General features: G+C 36.1%; 1 protein-coding gene across 2 annotated transcripts in view; it reads right to left on the bottom strand.

Annotated features, from left to right (window-relative positions):
* Positions 1-12,356, bottom strand: part of Sap-r (prosaposin) — a 155,841-nt gene that overhangs the window by 24,423 nt on the left and 119,062 nt on the right. For both annotated transcript variants that reach the window (XM_090378066.1, XM_090378065.1), the window contains 2 exons: positions 9,873-9,970; positions 5,512-5,674 (listed from right to left, as the gene is read on the bottom strand). In XM_090378066.1, the coding sequence (XP_090234192.1) occupies positions 5,512-5,674; positions 9,873-9,970 (261 nt within the window). The remainder of the gene's footprint in view (positions 1-5,511; positions 5,675-9,872; positions 9,971-12,356) is intronic.

The raw sequence follows: 12,356 nt of genomic DNA on the forward strand, positions 1-12,356 counted from the left end.
TAGCCAGTTACCAACCCATATTTTTCGGTGCACTGGAAAAAAAGGAAAATCAGAATTGAAATTTACACTGGAATATAATAATGACAGACATAATACTACAGGTGCAGTTTTTTAGATTTCTCTGCTGTCACAAATATGGTAAAATGATGGGTGGGGCACAAATAATATATAGAAAATAAACAGAAAGAATAGTGAATAATATACAGAATGATTATGGGATAGTGGGAAAGTGATTTCAATATTCTCAGAATTATTAGTTAATTATAACAAGAGGTTGTGTTATCATAATGCCTTATGACATAAGAAATAGAAATTTGTTTACAAATTTATTATTTTATATTTTTGCAGGAATAACTTTCACACTAAGTAAGGAATTTAAAAAAATTAATCTGTCTGCTTTTATTTTCATTGGATCAGGATCAGCCACATTTGTCCCCCTCATATGGGGGATGGATGGGAGAGACTTGCCTGCTTCTGTTCAATGGTTGCCAGTGTTTGTTCACATTTTATCTAATTTTTTTTTTTTGAAACAATCAAGAAAACTGTATTTGTTTAAAATGATGATTGTTTATCAATTACCAACTTAATAACCTTTGTGGTTGGCACCTTTCAGTAACTGCAGAATGGAAGTCAATTAATGATGCAGTATATTATATTTCATGTGCATTTGATTATTAATTTTTTTTTGTTAAATTAATTGAATTTTTCCTTTTTCTGTGCTTAACAGAAGTGAAAAGTAAATATAGTTATTGCCTTATCAATTAATTACTAAGATTATAACTTTATAGAACACTTGATAAAACTATACTTTTACATTCTCTGAACTTAGCCATTCAGTTTAACTTCGACTGCATAATATTTATTGCTATTCTGTCTATACATGTCTTCAGAAGTGACACCATGTTCATGGGCCTTAAATAACAATACTGCATTAAAATTAAATTCAATCTATGAATTTCTTTTTTACATACAACTTGTATAGAAAAAAAAAGAAATATTAGTTTTCAGATTTTAATGAAATTTGGAATAGCATTACAAACATTTTTGACGGCCTCCGTAGCCGAGTGGGCAGGAGCGGGAGTGCAGTAGCACACGCTCTTTGAGTAGACTGGGGTTCAAGCCCCTGACTGCTGAATACGGTCGATCTGCCAACCCGCATTGGACCAGCGTGGCAGATTATGGTCCATTTCCCTCAGCATGAATTGTTGAGGAGGCTTCCATCCTGCAGTGGGTTGATAATGGCTGCACTTTACTTTTTTTTTTTTTACTTACAAACATTTTTGAAAGGCTCAAATATAAAATTTCATAAATCTGTCCACTGGAAGTTCCTATGTTATATGCAGATGGAAGAATGGATGAAAGTGTTCCTAAAAACTATTCCCATTCTGTAGATCCACATATTAAGTTGGCCTTAAGCAGATGTGACACGATTTTCTACCTCACAAAAGAGGAAACTGCCTTAAGAGCACATACAAGTGGAAAAACAATGTTAGCATCATATTCTGAGATGCCTTCATTACATCCTAATCTGAAGGAACCAACCCAACACTGAATCAGTAAAGTTTTTTTTTATTATTATTATTTTTTTAATGGCACTAATCTAACTGTGCTTCGCATATTTTTTTTTTTTTTTTTATGAGAACCCCAAACACGAGAGGTATTATAACCTATAGTACTTAGTACCGTGCTTGGGTTGGAGGTTGAGAAGACGAAAGAAGATATTTGTTGATATTGGACTTGAACTTCTGTAGATTGTAATTTTCAGGAAATACGTATGAAGGAAGGTTGTTCCAGAAAACGGCAGTTGAATGAATAAATGAGGAAGATGAAAAGTTGGTTCTGTGGGTTGAAGTTGGACAGTAAATGGATGTTGGCTGGTGGCGGCACGTGTTCGGACTGTTTTGAAAGAGAGCGGGAATTATAGAAGCCAATTCAGAAGAACAGTGCCCATGGAAGTATCTGTAGAAGAGGCATGCAGCAGAAACAGTGCGTCTATGAGAAAGCGAGTGGAGAGACTGTTAGAGATGAATCATTAATTAACCTAACTGCCCTCTTCTGAATGGAATCAAGAAGCCTGAGAGAGGTTTTGGGGGTACCACCCCAGATGTGGGAACAATATTCCATGGCAGGGCGGATTTGCGATTTATACAGAGTGAGCAGCTGTTTGGGAGAAAAGTAACGCCGAGAGCGAAAGAGAAAACCAAGTTTTTTAGATGCAGAGGAAGCAATATTTGTAATGTGCTTGTGCCAAGAGAGATTAGAAGTCAGGGTAATCCCCAAAAGAGACATATCATTTTGCCTAGAAATCGGAGTGTCACTAAAGATAAGCATAGGAGCAGAAGAATCCTTTTTGTGAGATATAAGACAAGATTGAGTTTTAGAAGGGTTGAAATCAACTAAGTTGTCTTTGCCCCACTGGAGAATTACCTGAAGATCGGCATTTAAGGAATTGGCAGCAGATTTTCGAGAACTTGAAGCTGATTGAGCTGGACAAGGTTTCTCAAAATGGAAAGTTGAATGCAATGTGCTATCATCGGCAAAACTATGGATAGGATTTCCAGTCAATGGAAGAAGGTCATTGATATACAAGAGGAAAAGAGTGGGGGAAAGAACTGAACCTTGGGGGACACCGGCATTAGTGGAGAAGTTAGAAGACAGAGAGCCATCTACCATCACCCTCAGTGAGCGATCAGAGAGAAAACTGGATAACCAATTACTAAAAACAGTTGGCAAACCATAAGATGGAAGCTTGTTTAGAAGACCTTTATGCCAAACACGATCAAAAGCCTTTGAGATGTCAAGAGCAACTACTTGTGTTTCACCGAACCTTTCCATTGAATTAGTCCATAAATGGGTAACATAAGCCAGATTATCACCAATGGATCGACACTGACGGAATCCATACTGGCGATCGTTGATCAGACGGAAGGTTTCTAGGTAGTTTAAGAGTTGGCGGTTAATTGATTTCTCCATTACTTTAGAAAGAGTAGAAGTAATTGCAATGGGACGATAATTGGATGGGAGGGATTTGTCACCCTTTTTAGGAACTGGTTGGATATGAGCAAATTTCCAAGCAGAAGGAAAAACACCTTTGGAATAAGAAAGTGAAAAAAGGCGGCAAAGAATAGGAGTAAGTTCAGGAGCACAGGTTTTGAGAACAAGTGGAGAAATACCATCAGGACCTGGAGCTTTCTTAGCATCAAGATTCATCAAAATCCTTCTGATATCCTTTTGACGGAAGACCACAGGAGGCATTGAATGGAGCGTGTTAGGAATGGTGGGAGGTGTTTTACCAAGATCATTAATACATGAGCTTGAAGAAAAATGGGATGCTAGCAGGTCAGCTTTATCCTTGGCTGAAGTGACAACAGAACCATCTGGTTTGGACAGAGGTGGGAGCAGAGATGGGCAAAAGTTGCGGCCAATAGCTTTGGCAAGAGACCAGAATGCTCGGCTACCATTAGGGCAAGAAGCAAGTTTTCTACTCTTAGCCTGTTCAAACTCTAGTTTGGACTGATTAATAACTGCTTTACAATTGTTGCGAGCTTTGGTGTAGGCAGAAAATGAAACTGAAGAATTAGAAACAAGCCAATTACGATATGCAACGTTCTTCTCTTGGACAGCCTTAGCACATTTATTGGAAAACCAAGGTTTAGATAAAGGATGAGATTTTAAAGTGGAGTGTGGGATAAAGGATTCCATTCCTGCAAGAATAATTTCACTGACACGATCTGAGCAAACGTTGACATCAGAAGTTTTGAAACAGTAATCAGACCAAGGAAAAGAAGAAAAGAAGTCTCGCAGGTCATCCCATTTTGCATTCTTGTAATGCCAAACAATACGAGGTTGGGAATAGCCATGAGATACAGGTTCCATTATAGAAGAGACAATCACCAAGTTGTGATCTGAAGTGCCTAAAGGACCTCTCACTTCAACCTTGTACTTAGAAGGGTTGTTTGTGAGAAAAAGATCAAGCGTATTGGCTGTATGATTAGGATTGTCCGGTATTCTTGTAGGTAAATGAACAATCTGTGCTAGGTCATTAGTAATTGCAAAAGCCTCAGCATCTCGACCTGCTGGGTCGGTGTGAACGTTAAAATCACCAAGGAAAATTACCTCACTGTTAGGAAAGTTGGACTGGAGAAAGTCAAGTTGCAAAGAGAGGAAGTCAAAGAGCTCCAAGTGATTAGTGGAGTTGGGAGAACGGTAGAGACAACAGATGAATTTTACACAATGAGGTAGAGAGATTTTAAGCCAGAGAAGATCAAAGAGAGGAGATTCCAAATTGCCAAGTCTCTGACAGGGAATATCAGAACGGACATATGCACAAGTACCACCTTTGAGGCGAAAGGAATCATACAGCAAATAATTTGGACATCTGAGATGAGCAGTAGTTGAATCAACTGATAACTGAGATTCAGTCAGAAAAAGTACATGGGGTTTGGAAGACTGCAAGTGGAAATGGACATCGTTGAGATTAGAATTGAGACCACGTATATTTGTGAAATGAATTAGGAAGTCCTTGGGAGGTTTAGATCTTTTCGCAGATAAGCTTGCTCTATTATTTTGACAATTCATGGTGTATTCAATAGTAAGAAAAAGTGGGTGGGACATGCTGTATGAAGTAATGAAATTTTTGGATATGGCGTACATGTGGTAAGAATATACCCAGATCCTTGACATAACGTGGCCTCGACAATGCTCCCCGCATACACACTACTCGGACTCCCTCCAGTCACTATCTGGCAGAGTAGAGGTAGCAAGATTATACACCAGCTGATCCGGAAGCTTCCTAGAGAGTTACCAATAGGTTCAGTCCGGTGTACTAACTAGCGGCCGGCCTGCGAACACTGTTTTAGAGCTGTACCCTCGAAATGTAAGGAATATTGGATCTCGCCACGACATTCATCATAACCTCAAAAATCATCAATCATACTGCATGATGGGAGAGATAGGGAAGGGTTGGCCGGAACTTAGCTCTAGAGACTAAACATGGGTTCCACCACTTCAAGCCTCCAATAAGCAAAGTGGTGGTATTTCACCGGTTGATGAGAGTCATCTACCACCTAGTACTGCCTGGTAACATAGAGGGGCAGCGTTCCTCCATGTGGTGCGGGCGCCACACCTCGACCCCTGCTTACGTTGGTTCACACCTGGGTGGTCACCCACCATGTACTTGTGCATGAAGGTTATACCCAGGATTACTAACAGTCCCACCATCGTGAAGGTGCAAGCAGAGGATTTGGCTGTCATAGACCGTCCGGACTTCGCCGAAATTGGGTCCACTTTGACTTGAGTGTCACCCGAATATCAGTTCCATCAGTGTTTTAGACTCCCAGGTAGCAAGAACAGCTTGTCTGGCATATTAGCCAACAAGTTCGAACAAAAGCAATACAATAAAACAATCATTTAACCATGTGCACATTGTTTATTTTGTTTTTTTTTCTCATTTCTTTTATCATTTATATTCTTTACAATATTTTAACAATGATAACTGATAAGAATACTTACATGAACAGATACGAAGCTTAACACAAATCTCATCAAAATCAACATCATCTAGGATGTAGACAATTATTAATTCTGCATATTTGTTAACTATGTTTTCGCAGTTTTCAGACATGGAAGTGGGAAGATAGGAACACACTTTAAGAAGGGCTTCTTTTATTTCCTCCTATACAAAAACAACTATGATATTGAAAAAAATTGGGATTACATATGTATCAACAAGAAAAATGCCAAATTTCTATGCTCTCACTGACTGGCCTAACATTTAACATATAAAAAGGAATGATAAATGAAGAAGCTTTTTCAAGCAGTGAAAGGATGTTTTACATGAAAAGCACAATGTTACATACAGCATGGAGGCAAATTTTATTTTGAATGAAAATTAAGTTATAGAATTTGAAAATTAACTCTAATTTGCTCAGAACTATTTCATAAATAAAACAGTGTAAAATTTTATTTTATTTTTGAGAATATTAAAATGTAACTGTAAAAAGGTTCAAGCTTCAAAGTTAGTACCATTTAGCTTCTACTGACTTTTAGGAATTAAGTTGCTTAGTTTCTTCTGACAGTCTTATTTTTATTATTGGGTACTTTGTTATCTACAATTGCTTAGAACAGTATTAGTTTACTACATCTTTTCAGTACTTTATTTTTTTAAATCAGAATCTAAGTCTGTATGCAGATAAATTAATATGTGAAAAAGAAACATCTTATTTTTAAACTTTAAAAATATACATTCTACATTCAGAGCTATTAAAACAATGGATGAGTCTATATCCTAGTTACAATGTCACTAATCTCAGTATTACAAACTACTGAAATTAGTAAGTGTGATCAATAAAATCTCTTAAATTTCAAATTTTAGTTTTTTCAGCCCTAAGTTTTGAGGAAAGGACAGTGAAATCTAGCTCATTCTCTACAGTTTGTTAATTTTCAATACGAAAGAAATGGGAACCACTTGCTCTAAGCAGAAGCAAGAATAGTGCAGCCAATGCTGAAGACCAGGACACAAACAGCTGTTCATTCCCTCTCAAATAAGGATGAGGAGGGAAAATATTTAACTTTTACTCAGGGTACGAAACTGGCTTATAGCTCCTTTTAAGAGAAAATATTACCATTACAAGAGTGCTGCAAAGCAAGGTACTCTTATTTCAAATAGAAGAAAAAAAGTAATTAGCAATTGTGTAATGCAAAAAAAAAAAAAAAAAAAAAAAAACAACATGCTGATAGTATTCATAAGAACTGTACAAATTTACAATAGTATATGGCTACCTGTATATACACTATTACCAAAAGTATTGGGATAAGAGTTAAAAAAAAATTGATAGATCAGACTTTAATACAGTGTAGGACTCTTGGTCTATAATACAGCATGTTGCTTTCCACTAGTTTTTGACACATTGAAAATACTCCTACAGTCCTTTAGGATGGTGTCGATACAAATGTTTTCAAGCCTGGACTACCTTTTGGTTCCTAGCTTTTTCAATGGATTCTAAATTTTTTATTTATTTAATTTTTTTTTATTCTAGATAATAAAACAGCAATCTACAAACAAAAGTATTTATAATCTACTTTTAAAATTTGTCCCTTCATGTTTCAAAGTTTGCAGATTTAAAAAATAAAATTAAAAATCTAGTTGTTTGCTTGCATGCAGTAAGTGCTTGATACACAAATCATATAACTTGGGTTTCAGAAATACTAAAGGGAAAAAAGCTAACTAAATGACCTGTCACAATTAATGTGATGGGCAACCTTATATCATGCTACATAACTTACTCAAGGCACACAATGAGCAGAAGAGTCCACTTTCTTGTATCCCCCCAAAACACTTGTCTGCAGACCACAGTTTCCATGCAAGGTGCTCTAGAATGAGTCTACAGCTATCTTTCCAATATGTTCCTTTGTATGTCTGAACTACACAACTTCTTTTTCATTATTTAATATTCTAATTTTAACTCCAAGGACAAATCCATCAGTATCACATGCCAGTCAGAGCTTTGTGAGAGGAGATGCAAGTTATTTAAAATGAATGCCACAGCAACTCCCCAACTTACGTAAGGGTTGTGTTCTGCGGAGCTCTATGTAAGTCAGAATTTCCCTAAAGGCTTATGCAGCACTCGCAACTATGCTCGCTGAATTTGATTGAAGCAAAAAAAGAAATGTTCAGCAAACATGTAAATAGAATTATTTATTCAATTTTTTTTTTTTATCTCAAGAGAGAGGAGACAGGCATAATTGTCAGCAAGTTTTAACTTTTGAGCATCATTGCCAGAATTAACTCTCCAGCTGATAAGCATGCTGCTGTGGAAGTTGAGGGCTGTGGAGATTTAGAAGGTTTTTTTTTTTTCCAACACATCACAATTTTTCTGCAGCTGCAGAATCTGCACTGGAGACTTCACTGCATACTTTAATGTTTTGGAAACCAAGCTTGGGATTGGCCATATTTATCCTTAATATCTTCATAAATATTTTTTGCTTGAATGGCCATTGGACTCAGGGGCATTTGCTTCTGAATCTGATTTTCCATCCATATTATTAATAGCTTTTCCATCTTCAATATAGCACCTGAATGCTGTTTTGTGATCACTGTTGATCTTAAATGCATTGATCCTTTAACATGTTCTTTTATACGCATACTGTCCCTTAAAATAGTATTCACTGTTGAAGCAGTGAGACCTAATTCCATGTAATGGTTTGACAAACTGTCCTGTTTCGTACTTCTTAATTAATCATCTTCATTTCTAAAATCAATTTTGTTTCGTTTGCTAGCACTGCCAGCACTTGCACTTTCTGTTGGTCTCTTTCCCTTCACCATTATAATAAGTAAATAGGAATGAAGAGAAGATTCTGAAAATGTTTTTTTATATGATTGAAGACATCAGTGAAGGGGAACTCATTTCACCATAATACCCACAGAATTCCAGTTATCGGAATTATTGCAAATGCAATAAGATAGTTTTCTACTCGTTTATAATAGATTGCACTAACAGAAAAGCAGAATAAACCATAAAGTGCAAATTGTTTTTGTTTTATGGTAGTGATCTCCAGAAATGTGTTTTAGAAAAATATCACAAAAACGTTCAAAATTGATTCTTATAATGGAACATATGATAACGATGAAAGTGTAGTGAAATTTCCATTATAAAAATGACTTTCTAGAGAGATAAATAGCTTAGTTATATAGCAATAATTTCAACTTCTGAGGTCTTGGAACAAATTACCAAAAAAAAAAAAAAATATTTGGGCTCACATTACGATATTTTCACGATACCTCCATTTATTTCTATGGAATGCAAAATAAGTTTCCACGGGCCAGAAAAAAACTTGCATCAAGTTGAATTTCCATAAGTCAAGTATTATGTAAGCCAGGGAGTGCCTGTATCATGCCTAAGATTGATCAATTGAGCCATAGTGTGAAAAAATGCTTGTGTGAGTTTCCTCATCAAGATTAGATCCAGAACCATGCCTTTTTACATCATGTGGAAGAATGGTTATTGTGATGATCACACCATACAATGAAAATCAGGGTGGTTGGGAGGTCACTTGCTTTAGAATAAGCACCGCAGAATTTACAAAAACATTCAGTTTTTGTAAACTGAATGTTTTGTGGTAGGTTGATGATTTCTGGTATTTAAAAAAAATTCCAAAAGAGAGAAAATCTTAAAACCTTTGATAGAGAACAACTTGGTAATGGTGTGAAAAATACCATAAAAATTCCTTCAAAAAATTCAATTATTCTTTAATAATCAAACTCAGGTGTTTCCACAATGTGGAAGGACAATGATTGTAATGACTGTACTAGCTACGAAAGCAAAAAAGTGGCCTCAAACAACCAGTGTCGTTATCATGATTCACAGTTATGAAAGCCCTTTTCAAAATGGTTCCTAGGTTTAGCAGTGCACGCAAGTTCTTTCATCTAATAAAACTGAAGCTGGTGATTTGCACCAGCAAATCCTTTTACACTTCTTTCCCATCCCTTTTCTCTCTATTTTTGTGAAATAAGACTTAATAAATAAAACTTTTGGTGATTATCATCACTGTACTAAGTGAATATTTATTTTTTTTTACCTGTCAATTCAATTAACAAAACATTATTTAACTGTATTCCAATCACTGCTCACAAAATAAGCTCATATCTGTGCTGTATATGAAGAAGCCAATAATTGTTGGGAGATTACACACAAACTCAAAACCTAATGTAAGATTAAGACTTGGCAGTTTTGCACTTTAGAAAATTTGATATTTCACACAAAGATATGTAATTATCACTAGTAATAAAATTCCTAATAAAGAAAAAAAGTTTTGGATATTTTATTTATAATTTTAAACATTTATATATTTCAATGCTTAAAGTAAAAACCTACTTGAGTTGATTTGTCTTTAAGCTCACTCTGCAAAAATTCCATAATTTCTTTGCATACCTCACATTCTACTGGATTAGCCTTTACTTTTTGCTGAAGAGCTGTCAAAAAGTATAAACTACTTATAATTAAATGCATTCTTTGATGACATAGAATAATATATTTTAACTAAACAAACATGTTTATTATGCTTTAGGCATCACATCATGAAATGAAAATTTTAATGACAGACTCTTTGTATATTAGTATTAGCAAAATGGGACAAGGAAGCCAGAGGCTTCCTTGTTCTGTTCCTTGCTGAATCAGCTGAAAACAAACAAGTAAATAAATATAAAATAAACTACCTATGAGATCCTTCCTCACATCTATTCAGTCGACATTTGAGCTCTCCCAAGCTGTCAGCCTCAACCATCCAAAGAGGCAACTATTCCAATAATAAACATATTCATTGACTAAAAGAAAGCTTCTTTCAATCCCCATAATTTGAAGTTATGCCCTCCCAGTTCTGGAATTATAACAGTGAAAAATTTTGCCTTCATTCATTTTGTTTTCTCCTCTCAGCTTTATGCACCTCGGTTAGGTCTCCTTTAAGGTATCTAGTTTCCAAACTCTGTAGCCCACATATTCAAAGTCCATGTGGATGCTCTTTTGCTGATCTCACCAGCCTGTCTTTGAATTCTTTCAAGAAGCAGTTTTTTTTTCCAGGCATAGTCTCCATATTTGAACACAGCTGTCCATGCATGGTCTTATAATTGTATTATACAGTGGGATTATAACCTCCTTGTCTACAGGCAAGTGCTCAATAAATCATCGATAGGACACCATGGACATTCCTTGCTGCCTCTATATGCTGTGGGAGAAGTCTGATTGTATTGTAACTACCAAATCTCCAGTCTTCCATTTCAACCCCATCAAGTATACAAGTTATTTTGGGGTCTGTTCTCTAAGTGTAAGAACTTGCATTTTGCTGCATTAAAACAGCTGCCACTTTTCTGACCATCCTCAAGTCTAACTCAGTGATCACGAAGAAGTGCTGCTTGACAATGATCAGTAACTATTCTACCAATCTTAAACTGACTTGCAAATTTTGACATTACAGCCTGTATCCCTTTGTCAATGACATTTAAGAAAATCAAAAACAATAGTGATCCCAGTATCAATTCTTGGGAATCCTGCTTTTTACATTACCCGATATGAAGAGTACTCATTAATCGCAATCCTCTGTCTCCTACCCTACAGCTACCCTGCAATCCATTTAAAGATTTTTCCCTGCGATTCCAACATGTTCCAGCTTGTATAGTAACCTTTCATGAGGGACTTACTTTGTAAAATGTTTTACTGAATCCCAAGTACAGTTTGTCAAAATTATTTTCTACATTCAGCTCATGTGTGACTGCCAAAATAGCTAAGTCGGCTGAATGTAATTTTCCTTTTACAAAGACAATGCTGTTTCCTTAAATTCCATTTCTACCTAAATGATCCTGTATTGCATTCTTCATCACTAACTCTACAATTTTCCTTACCACTGAAGTCAAACTGACAGCTGGTTCCCTTTCTCTCCTAGAGCTGGCATTACGTGTTGGTGACATATTGGCACTTTCCAATTCAAGGGAATTGCTCCAGAGTCCAGTGATGCCCTCATAATTAACCTTAATGGTTCAATGCACTCTTTTGCCATCTCTCTAAAAATTACTGAGTATATACCACCAACTCCAGGAGCCTTAGTCTCTTTCAGGCCCAAAAGTTGTTCTTATAAATAATCTGAAATTTCAACACCATGAATTTAATATTTACAATTTGTTTCAGTTTCTTCTCAACACAAAAGGTTGTTAGTCTTTAAATACTGATGCAAGACACGTGTTCACTTTGTCTGCAACACCGGCTAAGGCTTCACACCCATTACACAATGGTCTGATTTGTCCTTTTCTTTTTTGTATTTGCACATGTGAAAAACTCCTTGACCCGACTCTTTACTGTCTTTAAGCCAGAAACCTCTCAATCTTCCTTTGTCAGCCTAACTTTTTCTCTTATATTATTACAGCTCAACTTGTAGTTATTATAGGCTTCAATACTTTTTATCACTAATTTTACAGTGGCATCTTTTTCTGCTCTATTAAACTAGCATTTTGATAACAACTAACAGTTCTAGTCACTGTAAATCACTGCAAACATGGTGGTTACAACTGTTGTTCTTCCACACTATGTGGAAAAGACTAGGTTTCAATTCTCACTGGAACACATGCTTTTTCATACCATAATCACTCATAACTTTGCTGTTTCTATAAATACGGCATTGTAAGGGTATACACGATCATTAGTATCCTGTTTTGTGGAGGTGTAAGCATGGATCTGTATGTGCAGTTGACACTAAAAAAGAAGTGTAGCTGTTGCTCTGTCCCAGGAAGGGCTTTCTATGCGTGCTATCGCTGATAAAATAGGCTGTCAACAGTATCCCAGGTGCTGAAATTAAAGCGTGAAACTGGTGAT

This window comes from Mastigoproctus giganteus, chromosome 7 (assembly GCF_048544385.1).
Source record: "Mastigoproctus giganteus isolate SK-2022 chromosome 7, ASM4854438v1, whole genome shotgun sequence".
NCBI lineage: Eukaryota > Metazoa > Arthropoda > Arachnida > Uropygi > Thelyphonidae > Mastigoproctus > Mastigoproctus giganteus.